Source organism: Triplophysa dalaica, chromosome 9 (genome assembly GCF_015846415.1).
Source record: "Triplophysa dalaica isolate WHDGS20190420 chromosome 9, ASM1584641v1, whole genome shotgun sequence".
Lineage (NCBI taxonomy): Eukaryota > Metazoa > Chordata > Actinopteri > Cypriniformes > Nemacheilidae > Triplophysa > Triplophysa dalaica.
The window spans coordinates 10,374,279-10,401,626 of NC_079550.1; the positions used below are offsets into that span (position 1 = coordinate 10,374,279).

At 35.6% G+C, this 27,348-nt stretch overlaps 2 protein-coding genes and 1 non-coding gene across 6 annotated transcripts; all 3 read right to left on the bottom strand.

Moving 5' to 3' along the window:
• Window positions 1–1,797: 1,797 nt before the first annotated feature.
• trnastop-uca (transfer RNA opal suppressor (anticodon UCA)) lies at window positions 1,798–1,884 on the bottom strand. Its single transcript has one exon. It is a non-coding gene; the product is annotated as a tRNA-Sec (tRNA).
• Window positions 1,885–2,873: 989 nt separating this feature from the next.
• Window positions 2,874–12,604, bottom strand: cul5a (cullin 5a). 2 transcript variants are annotated; one of them, XM_056757147.1, is made up of 19 exons: window positions 12,550–12,604; window positions 11,556–11,665; window positions 11,369–11,468; window positions 10,995–11,171; window positions 10,778–10,919; window positions 10,505–10,650; window positions 10,341–10,421; window positions 9,714–9,807; window positions 9,345–9,475; window positions 9,068–9,175; window positions 8,731–8,795; window positions 8,118–8,250; window positions 7,861–7,992; window positions 7,651–7,774; window positions 7,370–7,545; window positions 7,127–7,288; window positions 6,837–6,955; window positions 6,619–6,742; window positions 2,874–6,535 (listed from the first exon to the last, which is right to left on the bottom strand). In XM_056757147.1, exons 1-19 carry the CDS (start codon window positions 12,565–12,567, stop codon window positions 6,341–6,343), a joined length of 2,337 nt encoding a protein of 778 aa, XP_056613125.1. In that variant the 5' UTR covers window positions 12,568–12,604; the 3' UTR covers window positions 2,874–6,340. The 2 variants fall into 2 exon arrangements, with proteins under 2 accessions (XP_056613125.1, XP_056613124.1); XM_056757146.1 differs by having other exon boundaries at window positions 8,118–8,265.
• Window positions 12,605–13,926: 1,322 nt separating this feature from the next.
• itgae.2 (integrin, alpha E, tandem duplicate 2) lies at window positions 13,927–26,682 on the bottom strand. 3 transcript variants are annotated; one of them, XM_056757775.1, is made up of 32 exons: window positions 26,415–26,682; window positions 23,686–23,788; window positions 23,503–23,582; window positions 23,324–23,397; window positions 21,235–21,340; window positions 21,112–21,147; window positions 20,936–21,001; window positions 20,708–20,829; window positions 20,115–20,266; window positions 19,856–20,009; window positions 19,604–19,742; window positions 19,303–19,364; window positions 19,022–19,142; window positions 18,755–18,882; window positions 18,416–18,553; window positions 18,093–18,305; window positions 17,635–17,762; window positions 17,400–17,530; window positions 17,168–17,316; window positions 16,897–17,016; window positions 16,672–16,745; window positions 16,423–16,546; window positions 16,119–16,208; window positions 15,955–16,043; window positions 15,741–15,821; window positions 15,577–15,649; window positions 15,184–15,285; window positions 15,071–15,100; window positions 14,792–14,872; window positions 14,618–14,704; window positions 14,425–14,535; window positions 13,927–13,984 (listed from the first exon to the last, which is right to left on the bottom strand). In XM_056757775.1, exons 4-32 carry the CDS (start codon window positions 23,369–23,371, stop codon window positions 13,931–13,933), a joined length of 3,009 nt encoding a protein of 1,002 aa, XP_056613753.1. In that variant the 5' UTR covers window positions 23,372–23,397; window positions 23,503–23,582; window positions 23,686–23,788; window positions 26,415–26,682; the 3' UTR covers window positions 13,927–13,930. The 3 variants fall into 3 exon arrangements, with proteins under 3 accessions (XP_056613753.1, XP_056613752.1, XP_056613751.1); XM_056757774.1 differs by lacking the exon at window positions 26,415–26,682 and adding an exon at window positions 23,989–24,145 and having other exon boundaries at window positions 18,093–18,302; XM_056757773.1 differs by lacking the exon at window positions 26,415–26,682 and adding an exon at window positions 23,989–24,145.
• Between the last annotated feature and the right edge of the window lie 666 nt (window positions 26,683–27,348).

Genomic DNA, 27,348 nt, shown 5'->3' on the forward strand with positions numbered 1-27,348 from the left:
ATTTTAATTATGTTTCTATTACAATATTTTGTGACACATTCAATGGTCTGACAGTATATGATCTGGAAGAACGCTAGAGTTTGAAATATCTTAAATAAGATGCCGTGTGTCATATGCAAGATAGTGATCTTACTGGCCATTGGTTCAAACGGAGGAGGTGTTTTACGTTCTGTCGTCATTCTATCTCTGTCTGATTCGGTGAAATGTCTTGTAAACCTCTTTTGGCTTGGACTCTTATATACAAACATAACTTTTCCCCTCATCGATGTTACATTTGGAATAATAAAAACATTCTATTTAAAAATAGGTCTTTGTTCTTTAAACAATGGTTTATTGGAATATTGCATGTTGGCCAGCTCTTCAATAAGGAAGGTATGCTTTTTAGGTATTCAGGATTTCTCTCTAAATACAATATACCAGTAACTTGTTATGGATGCTATTCCATCTGGCATACGCATGCTTTTTAGAAATTGTTCTTTATCTTTTGAAGTCTCTTTACCTGAGCCTAGCGATATGTCTTTGTGGTAAGTTATGTTTTATTAGTAAAAAAGCAAGAAATCTTAAGGTACGAGCTATACTTATTGAGAGCATTGCCTGTGCCCCTTCTGCTGTTTCATACTTGAACAGCCTTTTTGATAATCTAAACAGGAAAATGATATGGTCCATGCAACAAAAAATATCTTCTCTCAAATAAAGTCAAAGTAATACTCCATAACATTTACACTGCCAAAACTTTTCTAAAGAAAAAATGTGGATCTGACTTTGACATTAAATGCATTTTTTGTCAGAATGACAATGAATCACTTTTTCACTTGTTTTGGTCGTGCAACTGTATTCAACAACTTTGGAAACATGCTGGTTTGTTTATTTCAAATACTATTTTGAATGTTTTTTTAATGAATCCCAAAACTGTTATTTTTGGATTTTTTGAAGGTGACCAAAATGCTTCTTTTATAATGTAAATTGTATATACATAAATGTAAATTTTCTAATAGCAAACCTATTTTTATAGTCTTTCTACAAGAGATAAAACTGTATTTAAAAACATTTATGTTTTCTTCCAATATAAAAGCACAAAGAACTTGTAAAATTTGCTCTGCTTATAAGCTTTTCAACCTATTTAATTTGTAATATTTGTATTATTTGTGTAACTCCCTCTCATGTTTTTGTTTTATTATTATTCATTTTTCTCTTGTCTTGTCTGTTTCGAGCCATAGTAATGTATTTTATTTTCTCTCTTTTCATTAATCCAAGTGTTTCTTAATGTTAAGCTTCTTTTGTAACATTGTTTTGTTATAACAAAATGTACAATAAAGCGTTTAAAAAAAATGTCTTGTAAACCGAGGAATGTGGTTTACAATATTATATATATGTTTGTATAAATCATTTGTATTACAGGTGAATTAAAATCACATCAGGCATGCCAGTATCTGTTTATGTGTTTTGGTTTTATTAATGAATCCTATTACATATGTTTACTGATATTAGCTTGTAAGAGGTGCATGCTAGCTATCTCATCAGCTAACGTTGGCATAAAATGACAATTAAAAAAAAAAGAACAATGCAAAAATAATAAATACACAGCATTTCAACTGTTTAACACGCTTACCAGAGATGCGACCCAAGAACGTTTCATTTAACTTTACATTATAACATGCTAATCTAGTAGCACAGCACGCTGTAGTCCTGTCCTGAAATGAATACGCTTTGTAGTTATATCCTAAAGTTAAATATCTCTTACTAATAATGCAAACAACAAAACAGTTGTTTATTAATCTCATTGAAACTTCAATATTCCGCCCGAAAGGTGGAATTGAACCACTCTGCCGCTAAGCAGCTACAGGTTTGAAGCCTGCACCCCGGACCACCGAGGTTCATCCGGGCAATTATACTCGTCACCATTACGTCAATATAAACCTCCCTATGGTGCTATATGTTACATTTATGGTGAGTGTCATTTGTAAGTGTGTTTTAAGCACGTTTCTATTACAATATGTCGTGACACATTCAATGGTCTGACGGTATATGAACTAGAAGAACGCTAGAGTTTGAAATATCCTAAATAAGATGCCGTGTGTCATATGGAAATGAGTTACTGGCCATTGGTTCAAATGAAGGGGGTGTTGTACCTTGTGTTCATTCTGTAATCTCAAATCAGATTCAGTGAAATGTTTTTTAAACCGAGGTATATATGGTTTGCAATATTATAAATATGTACGATTGTAAAAATTATGTGTACATGTATTACAGGTGAATTATTATCAGACCTTGCCAGTATTAAATGTGTTTGTATTGTTTTAGACGAGACATGGGACAACATTTTCCTTTTACGTGAATAATAGTAAATCATTCCATTAGTAAGTAATATATCTTCAGAATATATTTTCTAGAAATTTGTTTCAAGACAATTATTAAGTGTACTGCTGAGAGAACTATTATTAAGTTGAGATTTTATATCAATTATTAAAATAATCATTATTATTTTTCTTGATATAAATTAACAACATATATTAATTTACATGACGTCATAGGAAAAATAAAATGTTAATTATTGTCTTATTTTAGCATCTTATATTTATTCTTTTGACCATGACCAGCTCAACTGCTATTTTAAGTTAATAAAACTCATACTTCTTCAGTTTTAATTGATATAACAGATTTTAAGATGCATAAGTAATGCAGTTCTAACTGCTCTGGTTGTATCCGAGAGAAGAAACACTTTGTTGTATATTTTCCTCAGGGTCATGCCTTGTCATGTGACATACTTGCGTCATGCCTTGTCATGTGAACAGTATTTGTTAAGGGTGCTATAGAAAGAGAAAGTTTGGATCAAGATTTAATTGTCAACAATAAATCATCACAACACAAACAGCCACATTTTAAAGACATTTTTATTTTGCCAGTAAATAAATAATGCAACTTAAAAACAGACAAAAAGAACCCTAAAGGAACCAAATAAGATAGCAGTACACGTGGTTCGTGCAAACAGCTTCTGTTCAACCGGTTTTATTTTTTCTAGATCTCAATCTTCACTGGACAGTGGCACACCTCAGACATTTTAGATATACATTTAAAATATTCTTGAAGCTGTCGGTTCCAGGCAAGAAATCTTGAAAGTGAAAATTTTGAACAGAAACTTATCAGGATTACAGATAGTTTTGCTTGTCACAAAAGCAGTCGTCCCATTATAGTCCATTTTATTTTGTGTGTTTTCAGTTTCTTATGAATCTCAAAGGATCAATGTGGCGAGATCCAGGAAAAGACTGCAGAAATGGCACACGTCTGATGAATACTGATAGTTGTTCGTTCACTCTTTAAAAGCAAATACTGGTTACAAATGTAATTGCAATATATCTGGCTAAAGTAACAATTCTGATTTAACTGATAAAGAAACGTTTAGAAACAATTGTGTTGATGGAAGATAAAGGGGTCAGAGAAAAACACACTCCTGTTTGATCTACAAAAATGTTGAGTGACACACCGGACAGTCAGTGTAAGGAAATCACAAGACACGTCACGACAGTCTTAGGAGTGATACGGTGTTTTAATTATTTTAGAAGTATTAGAATGTGACTCGGTTATTTCAACTTGCATTCCACTGCTTGAAAAATATGTGAAAAAAGTGTCATGGCCAAATGATCAACCCCAAGACACAATAAACCCAATTTAGTGTGACACAATATAAACAATTTAATAATGTGTTTCAATATTTGTATGCATTCAGGATTGAACGTTTATTGGAGGAAACAGCATCAACAGACTTAAAAACTGCCTTTGACATCCCGATCACTTATTGCATCGTATCACTAAACACCGCACACAGACTCCAGTTGCTGAAACATTCTTTGCACATCAAAGAATACATATTTGAAATGTGTGAACAAAAAGAGCATAACTCATGGTTTCCCGTTTAGGTCACTCATACAAATTCAGACATCAAATTCATTCAGTTTCAACCTCACATCAATTTACTGAACTTCAGTTTTTGGGACTACAGTCACTGGGAAAAAAACAAACAAAAAAATTGCCTCCATTATACCACACACAAAAAGTCAATTGTGATTGATACTTTTGAAAATTATAGTGCTTGTCCTAATAAAATTATGTGATTAATACAATTGATACACGAAAACTAGAAAACACAGCCATTGATTTTAAATGCATAAACGTAACATAATATGGCAGCATCCTTTGTAAAAGGCTCCAAGGCGTGCACACGCACACACACTCTCTGTCTTCACTCTCACAAACATGCTTAAGTTATAAATAAAGTGGACAATCAAAAAACATATTGTTCTCAAATACTGTTGTACATCTGGATCTTTTAAAGAATGCCTTCGCACTACAATCATTTCGATATACCCACAAGAAATCAAAAGCAAGGGAGACAAATGAGTTTAAAGGATAGTTCACAAAAAATTACAATTCTTTTGTCATTTACTCACCCTCACGTGTCATATTACTTTCTTCTGCAGAACACAAAAGAAGCTATTTTGAAGAATGTTGGTAACCAAAAAACATTGTTTCCCATTGACTTTTCTGGTTTCCCATTGACCTTCATGGTTAGGAGACATTTCTCAAAATATCTTCTTTTGTGTTCCACAGAAGAATGAGACTAACAGGTTTTTGACGACATTAGGGTGAATGAATGATGAACTACCCCCTTTAACTACCAGGTGCATTGAAAACAGCTTTTGGACAAACAAACGCCTGCAGGAAAATGCCTTAGTGGAGATGGACAGCTATTCTGTAGACACTTTATTTCAATATCAGCGGCATACTTTTATTTAGAAGGTTATGAAGTTTTCCTCTGAAACCTATTATTTGTCCCTATTTAGTTACAAGTTTCCAGATTAAATATGCACTTTTTTGTAAGTAACATATTAAGAGACAGTGACTGTGTACGTAACAAAGAATTTCAAGTTGTGAAATGTCCACCAATTTTTGATAATGCCATAATTCTTATTTTACATCAAACCCACTGACCAGAGGCTGCCAATATCTGAACTTTTCCTGAAAAGCACTACTAATTTTCTGTACCCGAAACATATCTGACATACAGCATTTATAATAATCAATTCATGAATTCAGTCCTTTAATTACATATGAGACTCTAGTTTGCTGTTTATGCTATCACACAGCTTATCTAAGATGGCTTTTGAAACATAAATTAATAGCTTTTAAAATAGTGACAAAGATTTTTCGATCACAATGATTCACTGAAACCGGTCTAAAGAAAAACCATGATATAACTCTTTAGCTCAGCACTCCTGAGCCTGGGCAGTGTAGAATCTAATGACATGACAGAACAAATTTCTCTTAAAATAGCTCTCCTGACCTACTTTACATGTGGTTGGAGCAATGCTTGCTTCTTATCAGACGTCAGTAACTTTAGACGTTGAGTTCGCTCAACAGTGATGGGGTGAACGGAATCAAAATTCATCTAAAAAACTCACGGGCCAGAAGTGAACTTTTTTTAGTGTAGGGCATTCTCTGCTGTGGGGCTCTACAGCCGATACATCAGTGGACCTTAACCACCCAAACACACCATTTCCCTGGAAAAAATCAGTCAGCATCTCAGCTTTCACCTGAGAGCAATAACGGAACATATGCCCATCCCCATCCGCCTCTTCCTGTAGCCTAATGACAGGTATAGAAATGTATACTTGGTAGCCCGGCATTCAAATACTCAACTACGAGTGTTCAGAACTCATCACTTTGACGAAATAAAAACCCCAAACTCAAGAAACAAAACCCAATGAAAACACAAACAAATCCATGCTGACAAATGATGGCAGAGATGGTGAAAAGTGCTAATGCTTGTCCAACGTCCCGTGCCATGCTCCCCAGTGCTGGTGTTGGCATGTGCGGCCGGGTGTTTAACAGTTGCGGGTTTGACGGCTCTCAGCCTGGCTGTGCGCTTAGGACGGGTGGCCGTGGCGAGGGCCGCGCAATAGATTCGGGAGGGGAAAAACACACACAAACAAGTCCTCGGATGAATGTGACATTCCCACTGACCGCATGCTGCTGGAGATATGCACAAATAAAGGCAAACCGCCAACCATGCATACTGACTACCAATGGCAAAAATATAATCCTTTGTCTTTTTTCATTTTTTTTAAATCTCCTATCCTCATCTTGCTGTAAGGTAAGGCAGGGATTTTTTAATTTTTTAGATGAACTTTTTCCGATGTGTTGACTGCCAAGCTCATCACTACGCTGGAAGACCAGCAGCCCCAGCAGTATCTTCGAGTCATCACAATCCCTCCCCAGCTGCTGGTCGTCGAAAGGTACGTCATCCCGAGAACGTTTGCGGATCGTCTCCGGAGTGGTTACCACGCTACGCCATGTAGATGAAAGTGTTAATGTCCGTCTCGTCTCTCTTGATGTACTTGTGCTCGATGAGCCACTCGATCTGTTCCTTGATCATCTTCTTCTGGGGAAGGAACATGTTCTTAAGGATCTCCACCAGCTCGGTCTGCAGCTGAGCATTTGTGATCTTCTTACGCATTTTCATGATTTGAATGATGGCCTCCTGAAAAACATCGCAACGTCAGGCCAGAAGAAAGAAAGAAAATTGTTGTAACAATATCGATGCGTTATTTTTGACTTTCAAACCTGCGTTCTTAATATTCTAAGCTGGACGATGCCTTCGTTCTCTTCTTCCCTCATTCTCTCGGTCGTCAGCTGCAACCGACCAATCAGGTTGATCTTCCCCCTCTTCTGAACCTTGGAGTTTTTTCTAAGGAGATACAAAAATCTCAAGACATCTAAAGCAATTTATGTCAAAGCATATACAAGAGTCCATTCTTAAAAGACAAAGCAGATGTTCTTACATCAAAGAGAATTCCTGGTTAACGAAAAATAATGTACTGTCTGTGAAGTCTTTGGGAGAGCTCACTAGAGGTTCATATGACAGCACTTGCCGTTTGAGCTTTGGGAAGGCAACAAGAGACTGTAGAGAAAGAGATGGAGAACAATTCAGTTGTTCAACAAATCAAAACAAGCATCTTGGAGATGTTACCACGGTATCATTCTTTACACGGACAAAAAAGATGCTACAAAAGTATAGAATGTGGCATTTTTTCGAGCTTATCTGGCTTTGAAACTTCTACAGTCTGCTTACCCAGAGAGTTCGTCTCAGTTCAGCATCAGGCAGCTCTGTGGCGAGTTTCAGATTCTCAAAGCTGATCTTCTCTCGAGGTCTTTGGTTCCAGGCAAAAAGTACAGCCAACTGAAAGGTTGTGACCTCCAGGTCGTACTGTCCTACTTCATTCTTAAACGTGATCTACCAGAGAAGATAGTGTAACTGATTACATATTTATGGCGAAATGAAATCACATCTAAACATAACAAATAAATAACATACAATTCCATTGGACATGAGATGGTGCCAGTGCAGTTTTCGGCCACTGTGGTTCTTTTTGTAGAAGTCTTCCACCTCTGGGATGAGGTCTTCCAACTCAGTGGGTAGAGACACAAAGACCTTCTCTGAGCTGCGTGACCACGCTCCAGCGTTCAAGATCTTTATGTTCACAGAGTCCGCTGGGTCACACAAAGAGTGTCAAATGAATGAATGAAACAACTCTGCATACCAAAACATTGTGAAGCTGTTTTGTTTGAGCATCCCAAAAATGAGACAAACCAAACCTGGTAAAGCCAGCTTGTTGTGTTTGTGCACCTCCTTGAAAACCTGGTTTAGATCTTCTGACACTTTAATGTCCTGGAACATTCTGGCCAGCTTGTTCACATAGTCGGCAGGCATTCCAACTTCCTAAAGCAAGAGAGATAAAAGTAGACTTCAGCGCATTTTTCTATTTTTTCAATCAGAATTGAGGTCGCTCTTTCTTCTGCTCTCACCCTGAGCCACTCAACCATGTTCTCTTCAATCTCACTGTCTGCTGAGATGTCCAGGATCAGACGTCTGGTCAGGTGGGCCTTATGATACCTCATGAATACGTCCTTATTCTGGACATATTTTAGCACTAGTAGCTACAGGAAAAAAAAAATCACAGAGTCAATATTTTAAAAGTTAAATTGTAGGAGATAGAAATGAACATTTGTGGACACACAAGCAACGAGTCGACAATATTACAAGACACCTTTGAACTACGTACCACTTCCTTCAGCTTAAGCTCAATCTCTTCTGAGGTCAGTTTTTTGCTAAGTGGCGTCTTTCTTAGCAGCATGTCACAATAGTTGGCTAGAAGCTCTGGACACTTTGACTCTGGTTGTGTTTTCAGACCAACCCTGCATCCAGACACACTTAGGGATATTAAAAGAATAATTTATCTCAAATTAGTCATGTGAAAGAAAGACCCTGTGCATTTTTTCTTTAACGGAACACAGAGGGAATCATTTTTAACAGACGCTGTTCTTTACCCTTTAATGAAAGTGAATGGTGACCACTGGTGTCAAGGAAGATTTCAAACTGTTCTTTACAAGATTCTGTACAAATATTGTTCTTTCTGGAGCTTGTCATCCTGGTCACCATACACTTTCACTGCATTCTAGCAGCTCTGGTATTCTTTGGCAATCCACATAAGGCAAAAATGTAATTGCGTTTGAAATGAGAGCATGGAAATGATGATCTGTTCCTTTAACAAAAATCTATAGAAACTTTTCACATTCAGTTATACCAACGCTATCAGAGAAGAATAAATCACAATATTTAGAGGATCTCACTAAAATGAACTTTGAATGGAAGCCCAGAATTCGGTCATCACTCACCCCTTCTGCTTCAGTGGCAGCTCCAGCTTAAATATAGTGGCATCGTTCACAACTGCTTTGTATGCCTAAAGCAAATAAAAACTGTATTAAACAACAGCAGGTGTGCAAGACAAAACTATACACTTCAATTATCTTTGATTCATTTATTCAAAAGATAAAATAACCCAATTCAGTAGTGCATTGAATTCAACAGCCTATATATAAAAGACTCATTATGCAACTTTCTGTTGTCCTCATGTGGCATCACAGATCATTGGTGACCATCTGGGGTGTGATCTACTCACTCAGCCTACTCAAAAAGACCAGCTGAATGAATGTGGATGGACGGTACGCTTACTTTATCTCTTGCCGTCAGGAATCGTGGATCGTCCTGGAACGCTTCCTTCACTAATTTACTAAATCGATTGAACAGCGTCAGCAGCTGCTCCACATACTTCTCAGAGTCCTAAAGAAAAACACGAATGAGAACTTCAGCATAAGCCCAAGCATGGATGATCCAGGATCAGATTGGTTACTTGTATAATAGTGCCGAAGGAAAATGCACAGATTTTAGGGTAATGAAATTGTCTCAGTTTGCTGAAGACGATCCATTTTTGTATCAAAGTGATGCTCACAGTTGTAATGGTCTCAGCAGCAGCCACCATGTCTGCCAGTCCTGCACTGATGATGTGGTCCTCTAGATCTTTCAGCATGGGTTCAATCCCACTGGGCACTTTATCCATGAGTGAGAACATGAGGTGCAGCTCTGTGTAAGAGGTGAGAATACAACACTGTAAGATGTAAAGCTCTTGATTTATAAGGAAATTACAGCCTCAAAGGCAAGACAAAAGTAGAAATGATTTACAGTGTGTTGTTTGACAAAATAAAATCAAGGTCCTTTCAAAAAGGCTTTTTTAAAGGTCTTGCCTGTACAAAGCATAGACCTGAACATCAATCAAAAAAATAAACACATAAATAGCAAAACTGTTAGATTTTGAACTCACTGTCTGTCTCATTGCGTTTGATCATGCCTGGACATTCTGCCAAGATGGTTTCTTTAAATGACGTCACCAGTGCATTCACACAACATTCCATAAGCTGGACAAAGAAAAAAATCAATTTCACAATGATAATCTATCAATAAACAGACAATAAACAACTATTAAAAACATTTATAAATATTTTTAACTTTTAACATATGTATTAAAGCTCCAAAGTGTCAATTTTAGGGGATCTATTGACAGAAATGACTGATGAAGCTAATGAAGTGTTATGTTTCAATGACCTTAGAATGAGCTTTTTCTATATACATACACCGCTGGTCTTACATGAAATTCTCCATGTTGTTTAGACAGTAGCCCTAAATGGACAAACTGCCCTACAGAGCGCGTTTCATAAATATGTTATCTCCTTCAGCAAAAAAGCATAAACGTGACTGCTTCTCTGTCCTTTTATAGCCATTTAAGGGTAAGTGGTGGAATGAGCCGTTGGTTGCAATTCGCAACATCACCACTAGATGCTGTTAAATTTCAAAAACTCGACTTTAAACTTTAATGCATACGATTCTAGCTCAGCATTTCAAACATTATATAACTCTGATGATTTATGAATAAATTCATTCTTATACTCACTGCTTGTACAGAGTTACATTCACGTCGCGTTTCTAAATACCGTAGTGCACGTTTCTCCTCTTCCCTTAACTTAGCGTCTGCCTGTTACAGAGACAATAAAAAATGCATTAAGATAAACTCAAAGACTAAATATCTCGCAAACAACAATTTCAGGCATGGCATACATATTTCATATAGTTTTGAACTCCATTCTGTTGCAGATACGATGGTGCCTGGGTCCTGTAGAACCTCTCAGTGGAGTCTAGATAGGCTTTCTCAAAGTTATCCCTGTAAATCTGCAGTTTATCGTCAGGATTGGAGCACAGGTTCACTGGGGAAGAGAGAAGATAGACTCATTCAATTCACAGACTCTGTGGCTTTCTGCTGTGTCAAATAAATGTTTAATCAAAGCCACGTGATGTATTCTTTAACTCATGTTTGATGTGCTGCAGTCGCACCATATGACTCTCTGACCCCGATGACCAACTGTGAGTCGAACGCTTCTCCAAGCCGTTCAGCGTGGACCAGCTTCATTGCGCTATCTTGCAGTCTATTCTTGATGTTGGAGAAGATGGATTCATTCCAAGTGTCCAACATCAGCTGAAGGAAAATTGCAAATGGTCATGAAAAGTAACAAAAGTTTGCAAGAACCGTGTCATGCTCAATTCTGCTCACCTTTCTAACAATGCTGTCCTCCACGTTGGACTTCTTATTGCTGCCCTGTTTACCCATCAGGGTGATCTCCAGCTGACAGAACGGCTTGGGCAGAATGTCGCACTGCGTGAAGAACTTCCTCCACTCCACGATGTAAGCCTTGAGGAGGGCTGTGTCATCTTGATGACTGAGCACTCTCTAAATCCCATTGGGTTCGACCAATAATGAGCAAGAATGAGAAAACACCTCCAGGTACACTCAACCAATTACTTGGACAAAAATACTGATTTAAGATGGAATATTTTGTCAGTTATATATTTTATCATGCTTTGATCTGGCATGACAGCCATCAGAATACAGTATTTTGGAGAGCCGAAAATCGGAACAGATCTTACCGCTTGGGCTTGCTTAATAAAATCTAAAATGTCCTCTTTGAGGGCCTGGTGGATCTTTGCTGGTCCTTTGTCATCCCATAAACAAACTGCATGAACATCTCTGTGGCAATGACAAAGAACAGAAATGTGATCAAAGGCTCACACTATGTTTAAGGTTAAGGATTAAAAATGACTTGAAGGTTCTTACGAGAAAAGATCAAACCACTGCTGCTTAGTGACGGATTCTTGGCGAAGCAACTTAAGGACAATGGGGCGCATAAGATCCCACTTGTCCTCAAACTGGAGGGACCCCTTGTTCTAAAATAAAAAATAATGACGAGGACATAGTCTGTTAGAAAACAAGTGCATGCCTGTATTCACATACAACATGGAACTAGATACTATGGCGATTTTAACACCGTTTATTCACTGAAAACTGATAATGCATTGAAAAAACGAGGTAGTGTAACAATCTGTTTTGGTGACAAAAAAAGGCAGTGTATAAAGAGTTATCTGTCAAAAGCAGTCATTTCGTCCTACAGATTAACATTATAATAGTAGGTAATAAATGCATGTGACTATTTTCTGATGACCAGTTTGGAATCTATGGAAGAATGACACAACCACAGATAAGTGAGTTTATAAATCAAACTGATTTAGTTAAAAAACAGAACAACAATGTTGTTCTTTTTTCACAAAATGTCCATTAAATATCTGTCTTAAGAGACATGACATGTGGCCGGTCAGAAAAAAATCAGCACGTGAGTCACCAACTAACAATAATACAGTAACATTAGATCATAAGCTTACATTCATTGCAATCAGTGTCATTTAACTAGCATTGGCCAAGCTAGCATAAGTGCTAACTGTCAACAGCAGCAGAAGCCTTCATAAGAAATACTCGAAAACAACATGATAGTGATCGTCAACACCCAGTGGACTGAGTAGTGACTTTAACTGCTTCACGTGCAGCCAAGCATCATTGTGTTTATTAGCTTTATGAATGTCTGTTAGCACACAGCATGCTAGCTGAGGTGAGCAACACAACCTAAAAACTCAGCAGACAGGCACGTAACGTTAAGAGTCCGAGCAAGCCGCTAAATTTCAATGACAAACACAGTCATTTGAATCATATATGCGTCTACATGCATTTTTACTGGTTTATTGAGAATTTGATGGCAAAGAGCTAAAGCGTCTCTTACCTTTAACAAATTAGACATCGCCGTGTTTCCTTAACTTATCCCCTCGCGAAGTCTCGCGAGATTTGGTGCGGTATGAGAACGCGGTGTGCGCGATTAGGTCGCGCAGTCGGTCTAGAAGCCTTGAGGTGAGAGTGTTATTGAACAAGTTTCTTTAACGCTTATATGCACTTGCGCACAGTTCTGTTTTATGAGATGCAATGGCGCATTTTTGCTCATTTATTTCCACAAAGTTAGCGGTGGCATCCATTGGTCAGATACATGACTAAACATAGGCAGACAGTTGAGAGATCCTTATAAGTGTGTATCACATGACATGCGTGCGCGAGACTGTAAGTGTGTACACCTTGTGGATGTGATCCCCTAGTTGCCAGAATATATTTTTGTGTCGTTTTAATACTGTATTTTACACTATAAATAGTTTCGCTACTGATATCAAAAAAGTTATAGGGTTAGCTGTGGATATATGGGGATATACTCATACAAAGTAATTGTAGAGTATACAGTACATCTTCACCCATGGGTTTTGTCTGTTCATGAAATTAGGGTTTGGATTTTACTTTATTAGGTTTTATTTATTTAATTTGATTTATTAGGCTATATAACTTCATAAACAATTTTCAATACATTACTTGTACTTTGTGATATCCTAACAGACAGTAATTTGAATCTATACGGTGTGCCTTCAATTTGGAACGTATGGATGATAAATATTTGAGATTTTATTGAAACATGAGCTGACATTTGAATGCAAATGTTGGTATCCTTGCAAATGTAAACACAGGAAACGTATTTATGAGATCTCGTTTGAACCTCTAGAGCAGTGGTTCTCAACAGGGGGGCCGTGGCCCACAAGGGGACCCCAGGTGACTTTTACGGGGGCCTCAGGGTGACAAAATCAGCATTGATAAAACAAGATAGTTCTTAACAGTTAACCTTTTTTTAACAAATAGAAGATTTTCCAGTAAATGTCAAGCTCTTAAATATTTTAATGGGTAGAACGTTCGGGTTTTAGAGATTGGGACCTTGCATTTTGTAGAATACAGTGGAGGGCCTTGAAGTGAAAAGGCTGAGAACCTCTGCTCTAAGGAGACACATACAGTAGAGGAGAAATATCTGAGAAGTGAGAGATTAAAGCAAGTCAGGAACAAAGCCATTTCAAGGTGAGGTCATTTGGATTTTGACAATGTTTACTCAAATAAACATAAATATTACATGTTGCTTTCATTGTCTGTACATACTCTGTTTAATACAAATAATTAATATAAGCTTATCAATGTTAAATTGCAAATAGAACAATAGAGATATCAACAATAATTTTATTGACACAACTAGAAGCAATATAGATTTGGCGAATAGGTTTTCTTTTTGGTTTTGCCATTGATTAGTTGGGGCTCTGTGCTTGGTCCATTTTACGGCGCCGACGGAAAAAGCCACACTGAAAAAGAAATGTTTGCATTTCACTACACATTCTTTCTACATGCTATTTTAAAAGCTCGACCGGATTTTGACAAGTGGTTGGTGACCTAAGGACAACATTTTTTTAATAAAACCTAAACCCACACCCTAACCATAACTTACCCCTAAAATCAGAGGGAAATGATAAGTGAAGAACAATGGTCTAGAAGCACGTAATCCTGGTTGGAAGATTAAATTGAAAATAAACTGTAAATTTATTCCTGAAATCTGATTGGTTCATCTAAATGTTATCCCAGGGTCAACATGATGTTGTCCTAAGTATATAAACCACTTGGCAAAAACAGGAGAGCCATTTAAAAATCTGTAAAATATTTAAAACACTTTTTGTTTTACTTTGCAGTATTGAGTTATTGAGCTAATATTCTTTAATCCAGTGATGGAAGTGAAAGGGTTCTGTACCTTTATGAGAATGATAATGATGATAATTAGGAGCAATAGTCCTCCTATTGAGCCTCCTATGATGGAACCTTTAGATGATGTCACTGCTAGCTTTGTAATGAATACCTCCACCTGCATTGTATAAATGAGTCTATACACAAGTATATCATATGATGCTTGAATACTTCTATAAAAATAAGAGACTGTCACTCACTGTAGCGGACCTCGCGGTGTTCTTTGCAGCATACATGGTCTCGTTAAAGCTGTATTGTGCTACAGCAGTGATCTTGTCAGATTTTTCCTATCCATTTGAAAAAGAAATTGTGCATAAATATTTATTTGGTGTTTATGATTTTCATAGAAATAAGTAATTATGAGGTAATAATACCTGAACATCACGTATTGAGACTGTGGCATCAATGATGATCTTTTGCAGTATTTTCATGGAGCATCTGATAAAATATGATTTCTGAAGGAAAAACTTTTTTTTAATTTGATAAACTTCATATATGATTATGGGCTGGTACACTATTCTTATCAAAGTTTTATTTCCCCCTATGGTTTAATAGATAGATGTTAGAGATTTTTTTTGTCTCAAGACTAACAAAAGATGTTGACCCACGATCATTCCTTACTTTACACAATCAGGACATTTGAAACATCTTACCTGTACTTCATTAGTAGACACTAAACACTCCTAATGGACGAAGATGAATAAACGTTAGTTTATTTTATACACTTTATTGTCACGTTAATGGATGCATACTCCATGTGTGATACCTTTGGTGTGACTTTTTCAACGATCACTTCTGTGTTGAATGTGTCCCTTGTTATGTTGACATCAACATCGATTGTAGCATCATACTTATTTTCACCCACAAACTAAACATAAAAAAATGGAATATACTTGATATATAATACAATTAATGTAATACTTCATGGTGCTAATTACACAAGTCTGAACACATTTTATTTATGTAATACTACAGGAATATTTTGTTGAACCATACACCAGGTTAAAATCATACTGTATATCTGATCAATACCACATCTCTCCTAAAAAGCCTCACTACATGTGTTGTTTACATTACGTGTTTAATGGTATTTTTAGAGTCTGGTAAATCTAGAGTATAACCACTGATGATTGTTTGTGTAAAGTTTTGTGTACTGTACCTTAAACATGAATTGCAACTTTGAAGTGTCAGTCTTTCCTCCTTCTATACGGAATCTGTTTGGGGTGGCTGTGCTGTTGTTGTAGTAAAAATTAAACGGTATTCAATATTAAAAAGTGAATAGATTTAACTCCAAAAGCAAATGCACAGTTGTTTATTAATTACCCAGTTAGCTGGATGGGTAGGGAATACTTCACATCAAACTTGTATATTTTAGAATCCAGAATTTGAGTGACTTCGTTTTTACTAAAACAGTTGGAAAACAAAATCATGACATTTGAATAATAGATAACACAGAAGGTTCATTTCATGAATTCATTTTAAATCTGATTAATAAATGAGTGTGTGATAAAGACATGTAGTGAGAATTGACTCAAACCTTGTCAGATTTGCGATAATCTCGGAATTAATCAACTGATGGAGATCAGGTTTTGTGTCGCTGAGTTGCCAGAATATGGAGATGTTAGTCTGGCAGATAAAATCAACAATGAGCAGACAGTCGAAAATTAAAGCTTCGGATTCACATACAGTACAGATTCATACCTGTTCACCTCTTCTGAAAACCAATTCAGGGTAGAGAGGAAGACATTGTATGTGACCGTCCTTTCCTTCAGGACAGTGACCTTCAGTTTTCTAGAATTGTGAGACATAAAGCAAAGTTGTCTTTTCAAACTTTGTTTCTATTTATTAATAATAAGAACAACTCTTTGTTCAACTCTTGTGGTATTTGAAACATGACTTTGTAGACTACACTTATTGCACATTAACAAAATGTTAATTTCTCTTTCAAGCTGCTTTGAATGAAAGCATCGGCTGAAATGTAATGTAATTTTCAAGTTTTCTTTACCTTTAGACTGAGGATGTTGGGGTAGGTCAAAGTTAGGGTTGTCATGTAGGACACATCTTCAGTGTTTGTAAGATGAAAATGTATATTTAAGCTTTGAGTTTCTCCTACTATGATCAGAGTTTCACTGAAACATGTCAATGGTGTTAATATTCAAATTATTTAAAATAGAAAACATTAAGATGCATTTAAGGTTCGTAAAAGGTTCTTCACAGTGCTGCCATAGAAGAACCATTTGAAGAGTGTACATACCTTATCTTTGAATTGGACAGTCTAATGTTTGGTTTACAATCTTCCGGATTTCTGCACTCCTTTTCAAACGAAATCTAACAAAATGATTGTGAGTATATACCTTTGTACTGTTTTGTGAATGTAAAAATAAGATGATACTTTTAATGTCACTTAAATCCTTAAATAAATATTCACAAGTGCTTGGGCAGAATTTTGAATGGAATAAAGACAGAAAAATGGTATTACCTCTTCAAAAATCTCTGTTTTACTAAAGACGTCAAGGATTCGGATAGGGGTTCCAATGGAATTTGGGGCCAATGAAAAATTTAACTTCATTTTTATAGGTGAAAAACAATCAAAACAACCCTGAAATGAAGACACAATACATCTCAGCTGATACCAAAAAATGTTGTAATAAATTGCTATGAGAAATAATGCTGACATTTGAAATTAAGTCTATGCTGAACATATATTTACTGGAAAATGTGTAGGTGCTAGAATGAAACTTCCAACGTACCAAATATTTAAAGCTGATAGGGTCAGTGCACTCATTATATGGGTCCAAAGTGAAGTTAGTTTTTAACAGACTTTCACCATCAACACTTAGGCGCTTTTTGTGTTGACCAAAATCCAAGTCAATTTGGTACAGAATGGAAAGTCTCTCGTCTTAAAAAAGCGAAGCGTGGTTAAAAAGCGTAAAGATATTTTTAGAACCCAAAATATTTACTTAACTGAAGTAGAAAACGTACTCTTAAGTTTTCCCCTTTTGATGTTAAAGCAAACATTGAACTTTTCAAACATGTTCTGCTTTTGCTGAGAGAGAGTAATGGTTTTTGGTTCGATATTTATAGTTGGTATGATGATCATAACAGGGATGGTCCTATGTGATATAAAAGAAAGAAAAGAAAAAATGAATGCAATATAAAATGAATATTTGAAAAAAGTGAAGCTACATTTAATATATAGAAACTCATTATTACTCACTCAAAAACCACCACCTTCCCCTGACTTCCAACAGCGATCCAAGGCCTATTTTGTGCTGGACTAGATATGGAGCTTACAGACAGTCCAAAATTCACAAGTTTCGACCCAAAATCTGCTGGAGATATTTTCTGAAGAGAAAAAAAACAATACTTTAGAAAACACTTCCCAAAAGGCAGAATACAATTAACTGCGTTCTGAATTTTTGTATCAAATAAAATAAAGAGGAGCTACTTTTAAGCCTGTTGTAATAACTGAATGGTCATAATGTTGTAATGATTCTATATGCATACTTGTTTGCATTTGTCTTGCATATTATAAAAATATTTGTATACTTTTAATAAAGGAAAGGAATTCATACTTTACAGAATTTCTGTTTCAATAAATTCTTTCTGCTCCAGTGATTTTGTTTTTGCGATCCTTCAAAGGAATTACATGCCGTACTAGCATTTGAAACTCACTTGTGAAAAGCGTAGACAGTCTTTGAAGCCGTTGTAAATGTAAATGCTACCAGAGGCATCTGTTTCCAAAGGAGCCCCCACTGCTATATCACCGTAACTGTTGCCATCGATATCTCCAATAGAAGCAATGGCAGCACCAAACCTGGCGAAGGTATGTCCAGCGTCAACCTGCAGCTTCATGTTCACGCTCTCAAATCTCTCAAATCTCCCCTGCTGTCAGATGTAAAAGATCACCTTATTCATGATTTCAAGATCATCGGATTACAATTGCACCACACATATGTTTGGCATAATAAGGATCTGATTGGTATGTATGAGCTTACCTGATTCAGTCTGTACACCAACACTTTGCCTTCCTCCCCATATTGATGGAAATGAGGTGCTCCAACTAACAGATGATCAGTGTATCCATTCATATCAATGTCCAATGTACAGATAACTGATCCATAGTAAGATCCAACCTATGACAATGATGATTATCAAAATAATGATGACGACAATAATGAAACCAATTTTTATTGGCGAATAAATTAATTTGGGCTCTTAGTCTTGATTTAAAACCAGTTACAGTTGAAACATGCATAAGAATTTTGGTTTAAGTAAATGTTCTTTCTAATATAAAAATTATTGAGCTAACAATCTTGATTTACGATCTAGTTTACCTGTTCTCCCTGGAGCACATATTTCTCAGAGCCCTCGAATATAAAAACTCCACCAGTTAAGTTATACCGCGGTGCACCAGATATATACAGAGTTTTACTGGGTAAATGAGCAGAGGCCACACTGTAACCTGAAATCAGAAATACTTATATTATTTTCAATTACATTATATTCCTGTCTTGATTCGATGTAGGTAGTATTTTAACCAAAACAAGTTTCCTCTTTTACACAATTGACCTCATAAGATAATTCTGTTTGCCATTACTGACCTAAATAAGAAAATTTGGGTCCATTATTAGAGTCATTGAAAAATTGGACATTGTCTTCTGATTTTACAATGATTCCACCGCTCCATTCATAAGCCCCCACCGCTCCAAATAGAAGAGATCTCTGAGCAGAAAGCAAAAACAGATTGATGACAGGAGTATACGACACATTATATTACTGATATCAAATAAAACAATATTGGGAATAAATGAAACGTATGTAATGTTTGGAATAAATTAGCAAAAAAAGGGTAAAGTGCTGTTTGACTTTTTATTCTGCCTACATCATGCATAATGTGTGAGCTGAATCCAGCCTCGGCAAGCTGTAACTGAAATCCTCCAGTACCTGGACAAGGACAGTAAAAGTGATTTGTACATGATGAAACCATGATAACACACACTGTGCCAAGACTACTGGCTACATTACAATGGCTTTAACCATTGGTCATCATTCGATCAAACCAATCTGGAAGTTGATCTCACACAACCTTGGGAGCAGAGGTGCATAACACAACTAGTTGAGCTATAAGTAGATAACACATAACTTCTTTATTATAGTCTATTGTGAGATGACAGCTGTCTTACCCTCAATTCCAGTTATGCTTTGTTGCAGTTGAGAAAGAATGTTGTTTAGGGCAGCATAATTGGAAACATGAAAAAAGTTATTGGTGTCTGCTATTTCCTTCATCTCTTCTACAGCCTCAGGTTTAAGGTTGTCACCTACCTACACATAATAATAACAATGTTATTCCTAGAGTAAGTTTTACATGATCAACTTTTATACAACATTATTAACTGTATGTTTATCATAAGGTCAGCGGTGAACAGGACACTTACTCCGATGGCAAATCGAGTTATTTCTTCCATTTGTGGCATGTTCAAAACATCGGTAAGGTTCATCGGGTCTCCCAAAATTTCTCCGTCAGACAACACAATTATCATTTTTCTGGAGTTGTTTTTCGATCCATTCTCAGGGACAAAAATATTTGTTCTGCAAACAGACAATAAAATCAGAAGAGACCATGATTATAGTGATCTATTAATAAAAATGCTTGATGATTTTCATACATGTTAAAGTTAGTGGAGAAGAACTCACAGCACGTGATGGATGGCCGAGGCAGTCTTTGTGACCCTTCCAAGTTGTTGTATTTTCTGTACTTTTTTCAACGCCTCGGCACCGTCCTCATTGTCCCGAAGTGAGAGTTCAGTCTTAATATCAAATCCATACTGCACTACTGCAAAGTCACACTAAAAAGAGATTGACATTTTTTTGGTTTGAATGGCGCTATTGATCAATGTAGAAACGTGAAATTATACAGTAAATATTGTATCTGACCCATGTCATTTGTAATTCATGGTGTGTTTTGTAGAGTTTCTTTGTGTGTAATTTTGGTATTGAGTTTAAGGACTTTTACTTTGACAGCCAAGCTTGCAAAGTGACTATATAAGCTGCTTCACATTCCAGTAATTCAGATAAATGCTTGTTGTTTTATAATGTGTGTTAATCAATGTTTGCCCTTGTGTTTGCTATTGTTTTTTTCATAGCTCTTAGGCCTACAGTGTTTTTATGATTGTCAACGTATTAAAGTTTAAGAATACTGACCATCAATTCAGTGGGGCAGCAAAACAGATATTTTTTGATTGACTGTACAACAGCATTGCTCTACTTGCTTATGTAGTTCTACTTACGTCAAAACATGTTTCCCAAACATTACTCATGACATTGTAGATAAATGTTTTTGCTTTCTGAAAGTCATCCGGTTGAATGCTGCCAGAACCATCAAGCACAAAAGAGATCTCTGTCCTAGGATCTACAACAAACATGCCTAAATGTTAGTTGTTGCTCCATTTAAACCTTTTCCGCTATGTAGAGTCATCATCACAAACATTAGCATTCATTATTAAGAAGACTGGTACCTTCCTCTTCGTCATCATCACTTTCTGTGGGCCGCTGGATATCTCGTTTCCTTCGTTCTTTAACTCCTTATCGATGGCAATGAAGGCGAAGAGCAAACATTTGGATATTTTTACATGGTCAATAAGACACGTAAAATGAATCACACTAAGACCATTTAAGTATTTTATGTTTTCACCTTCATTGTTGTTGTGTGTTGCATTAAGATTCGAAACTGGAATAAAATGGGTGTAAGATGATCAAAGATTGTATCTAAAGACTGTATCTATGATGCAATAATGAAATTATAAAAAAAACGTACCTAATTCATGTGGATTCAGTTTGACTGTCCTGTCACCATTTATCATTGTGCAATTTCCATTCAAGTACTCTATTGAACGATCCCTTGTGCGAAACTGACTGCACACCTTGTGAGGGGAAAAAAACAATTAAAAACGATCGTTCTGATACCTCTCTCGGCACTCTCTTAGTAAATGATATAGTTAGTATTTTAGTAAAGGGTAATTTCACCGAAGGAGTGACATTTGCTGAATAAAAGTTTTTGTTAAGCATATTGGTTGCTATTTTCAATTTGAAATGCAAGACGTAAAATGGCAATGCAGTATGTAATATGACAATTACATTTGTCAGTGCCTACACCAGTTTTAATATGTTATTTAAATGGATATTTTGCTTAATTTAAAATGAAAATACATTCCCCGGATTGATTTATATATGTTTGAGATAGTCAGCAAAACTGAAGCAAATAAAAAATATGTAAATTAAAAATTATTTCCCCTTAATGCATTAACATTAACGGGTTGAACATTTGGGTTTGCATTTTCATGTACACAGCGTGTTGCAAAATTCAATGTGGACCTGAAAATACACTTCGATCTGGCCACGCCCCCTCCCTTTACAGCGTCATTGGGTGAAGGCGGAGCCAGCATCTCTCGTTACATGAATGGATGTGTGAGGCTGCAGTGCAGAGCTGATAAAAACAATAAATCGCATGCATACGAATTAGAGCACAAAGACAAAAAGTACTTACGTGTTTTTTTAAGATTATTAACCCTCTGTAGACTAGAGAACTAGTAGCAACAAAATAGCAACCAATATGCTTCCATAAATTAGAAGATGGATGTATCTTTGTAATAGTACTGAAAGTAACAGGGCTGAGTTTTTAGCAGAACATAAATAAATAGATAAACAAATACATGAAGCCAAATGATGAACATGGTAACAACATGGGGAGATTGAGCACATTCTAGTGATTTTTTTAGATTATCAAATTACATCCAAGAAATAATTTAAGTATGTTGAGATTGACCCCCAGTCACAACTAAAATATCATACAATTTACAAAAAAAGAAAATTCACATTTGGTATTCGTGTGGCCTTTAGAAGACCATGATGAAAATGTGTCCATGATGGAACATTTTAAGGTTTTCCGATGTGAGGATGTTTTAGGGTGACAGGACTGGGTGAAACTACAAATGTGTATCTAAAATACATGTAGTTTGGATTTTTTTTGAACAAAATAAGCACATATGGAATTAGAAAACTAAGATTTCTGAAGTATTTATATCTTTATATTTTATGATAAGGTACATTGACACATCCCAAAAGCCTTTTTTTCATTGTTAGGCAGTTTTTATGTTTTAAAGATTACATTTTAAATTTGCAGTTAGCTTAATGTCTTTTACAATTTTTTTAGCATATAACGGCCTGGGAAAGAAATGTCACACATTCAGTAAAATGACTCTTTGATTTGATTTGTTTGATTTGTATTTAGACATTTTTGATACTGAAGATTTAAGTTATTCTGTCAGCCACACTTTTTTATATCTGAAAGGAATTATCTTTGTAATTGAGATTTAACAAGAGAAAATCATTATAATTTTTATAAAGACCATCATTCTTTTTTATTTAGGGAACTTTGTCCCACGCTATGGTTTTGGGTGACGTAAACATGGCGTGATTCACAGTGTTCATGAGAACATTTGACTACCTCCTGATAAGTCATCAAGCTGGAAGTGTTTCTGTATATACTACAAACCTTTGAAAGTTACAAAGAAATTAAATTAAATTAAATTAACATTTTTTTTCACATTTTCATGCTCTCTAAAAGACGATTTCCTGTTCTCTAAAAGAGAACCGATGCATTTCTGTCTGTCACTTGTCTGCAGAGGAAACCCATCTCTGTGGTTTTACTGTGAAAATGTTCAGTGAGTCTGACACAAAGCCTTCAGCAAACTATGTCTGATTACATATTGTTATCTTTGGCCCAATTGTTTAAGTTACCCAACATGTAACGCAACCATTTATTAACTGAATAATTCAGAATTATACATACGCCTTTTCTCTCACAATTGCCTGACATATATTCAAGAAGCTTGCAAAAAGCCTACCAGAATATGCTCATCCTCTGATATCACCCTAGATGCTACTGATCCCATGGATTTTAGGCCTTTTGTTGTTTCACCTTTTGAGGAAATGTTTATGAATTAAAAGTTATTTTACAATGCAATATAACGTTTTTTAAAGCATGGTTTCAAGTTTAAATCTGAATGACAAGCAACAAACTTACCGGGAGAATTTACTAAGACGCAGTCGTTCTTAAGTGTGCACTTGAAAAGTTTTCCACTTTGGGGGGAAGGAACAAGAACTCTGAAATAAAATATATGACGACAATGAAAAATGAGAACAGATCACACTGTCCTTTAAAATCAACAAAACAATTATTTCCAAAAACGTCTCTTAAGTGACTAACCCATCTGTCGAATTAATAACGGTTTGTCCAAAAAGTGGATCATCATTTGTGAAATTCTTCACTGGTGTGGTTTGAATGTTGAACCCGTTCACACAAGATATCACTGTAATATAAAATAGAATAACACATCAGTTTACGGGGCTCAATTTAGATTAATTGGTACAAAGCACTAAAAAATATAAATCATATTTTTAAAACTGTTCCTTTGTAACACATTTTCAGGTTAATACAATACAAAACAGTACAAACTCAAACAAATGTTCCATATTGAATAATTATGAAATAAGGTAAATAAATACCTACCAATCATAAATATCACTCCTATGTACATTTTGTGAAAAAGCTAAATCCTACGCTATGATGAAATAACATTTATTGAGCATTCAACGGAACTGACAGTTAAAAATTCTACTGTGGTCATGAGAAAGTAGAACAGCAGATGCTGTCAGTAACAGCCTTTGAGTCCTCCCCCTCTACAATCTTTACATATAACACAAGTCTCAATGGGGAAGTTGAGCACACAATTATCCTCATTATTGAGATATACATAACTTTAATGATATTTAAATGATATTTGTATATAAATCTGCATGAATTCTGAAATAATAGCCTAATCGTACACTGGTTAATAAAACTTTGGGCTTAGGTGTTTCAGTATTTACTTAGCCTACTTTATAAAAGATGTTTGCAGCAGACGAAGACAAATAAGGGGGTATAGCAAATAAGGGAAGTTAGCCAAATAGGTGTGAGTTTTTCTTATACAGTCAGAAGAGCTCTATGTAAAATCAATATCAGTGAGTAGATAATTGTGTGATAATGACATTTACATATTCACAGCATTTGAACTAATTAAATAAATATATACAACTATAAAGTACAACTCAACTCATTTCACTTTTATTTTCACATAACATTTGGTGAGTGAAAGTCTTGGTTATGTACTCCATACAAAGTAGAATGCAGTTGGACAGACAACTGTATGACAAACCACTGTATGACTTTACAGACTTTAGTGACAAACATTATTGTTAGAAAGTTTAGAGTCACTTTCTTACAAAATATAAAATAAATGATTGAACAAGTATATATTTTTCTTTAAAATACATTTCACATCTTCAAGCATATGTCGTCAGATTAAAAGCTCAAGATAAATATTTTACTCAAATAGCCAGTGATGTACATACTGTACATATGAATGTCTTGGGAAGATATTGTCACTGGCGTCCTGAACTGTACTCACTAATGCTGTAACAGTCTAGTCAACTAAACTTTTACCACACATTTTGTAAGAGGATGTGGTGACTATGGTAGGAAACTTGCACTTCTGATGTCACGAACCTTATCTGGATCTGTTCATTTGGGGAATGATCTGCCTGCTGCTACAAGATCAGCAGATTCTGTCGCCATCTTTAAGAATCGGCTGAAAACACATCTCTTCTGTCTGCACCTGACTGATCATTTCTGATTTCTATATCTTTTCTACAATATCTAAAAAAAGCATGATTATTTAAACTTAGATAAACTTAACTTGGCTCTGTACACTGTAGTTTTGTGAGACATGTTTTTATTGCTCTTATGCGTTTTGTTGTCCTAATGTTTGACCCAATTGCTTCCATACACAACTTGTAAATCACTATGGATAAAAGCGTTTGCTAAATGACTAAATGTAAAGGTAAATGTAATAGACTGCTGCCTGAAACGTTACAAATATAAATCTAGATTATCATCTTTTAAAAATGGCCCACATAATCTACTAGCAAAAAAAAACTAATCTGGAAATAGAAAAACATAAAGTACACTCTAAAAATGGCTGCGTCAAAAACAACCCAATTGGCAAACCAGCCCTGGGTAAATATTGGACAGAACACATGCTGGGTTATTGAAAAACACAAAATGTGGTCATTTTAACTATTCATGTGTTTAATTCTGGGTTATTCTTGCTGGGTTATTTTTGATTTCTTCTGTACTTCATTGTCAATCAAGACAATAGACATTTATTTAAAAAAAATATTTTTTATTTGACTGTAAAAATAATTGTTAATAAATGTTTTAACTTTTACAGCCAGTGACAGCAATATTTTTAGATTAGCTAATTAAAAGAAAATAGTTTGATTACATTAAATAAAAAAAGTTTCATATCAAACATTAATAAGCGTTATAAATAACTAACAAACATTCTCAACAATATGTAGCAAGAAATGTCAATTAATAAAAATAACTAAATACTTATAAATTATGTATAATACATTATGAATTACACCACTTAATACATTAAGAAACCACACGTGTAGCAAATCAACTCATTAAATACAGACTACCACACTCGTGTTTCTTTATCATATGCACAAACTTTGAGATGTTTGGTTTAAAACAGAGGGAGAAATATAATTGACTGGCCGCTTAATATCGAGAGTTAACACCGAGAGAGGCGTTCCTGAACCGTGAATGCTTGACCGCGCTCGAGGGGCACTCGCCGGTTTGACTCAAATTTTGTTAAATTCTCACTAAAGTTCATAACTTAGCTTACATGTGATGGGGTTCACTAACATTGTATTAAATCGCATTGTCGCGCATCTTCAAAGGACTATGCGAGTGAATTTAAATCTGAGGTAACAGTTGCTGGTCGTCTAAATTACATCACTAATGTTAGTTAAGACACTGTTGCCTTGCAAAATGGTAAAAATTCTGCCCATTCCAATAAATATTCCCTTAAAACGTTAAAAACGTACCTTTAAATTGCTCCAACCAGTGACCCTTTGTTCTTTATAAAAATGAAAGTTGGTATACTCAACGTCTTCAAGGCGGTAAACGCGCGAGACTCTTCAAGTAACCCAGCGGTGGGCAGAAACAACCCAGCACATTAACCCAGCGGGTTTAACCCAACACCTTGAAAACTATAACTAGCCAAAAAGTGTTTAACATGCTGGAAAACAACCCAACAAAACAACCCAACGGACTCAACCCAGCGCTGTGGGTTAAAAATAACCCAGACATGTTTAGAGTGTACAGGAAACAAGTTGTGAAATCATCAAGTGTGTGTTAGTGAGAGAGATCATCTTGTAGTTTAAAAAGTTCATGGCAAGTTTACATTGACATCAAGAGGCCCATTGCAAAACATCACTTTATTCACATATATGATGATAATCAACCTGCATCAGTGCTTTGATGAAGTGTTCATTTTTTCAAACAGTAAAATGTTTTCTTAAATGGTATCTCTAATGGTTCTATAAATCAGGTATCTTCCTGTAGCTCAATGGTAAGAGCATGGGGTCAACATCATTTTTTTTCAGCGTATTATATTGTGTCATTTTAAAGCATTTCTATAAAATATCTACGGAGAATTTGTGATAACAGGCTAGAAATCTTATGCCTCGGTTAAAACACTCATACTTCAAACCTGGAAGTAATGCTTAGATTTAGTATCATTGACAGGGATTAGGACAGGGACAGCGATTAGCCTAAACCAGGACTAGTCTTTAGTTAAATGAAGATATTTAAGTCATTTTAATAAATCATACTTTATTAAAAAAACATTTCTGGTGTGCATCTTGAGACAAAACAATCACACATATTGTAAGATATGTCATTGCAAGTTGTGTTCGATCAAGACAACTCTAAATTAATCTGGGACTAGGTTTAAACCCTGCTCTAGAAACTGCTCCT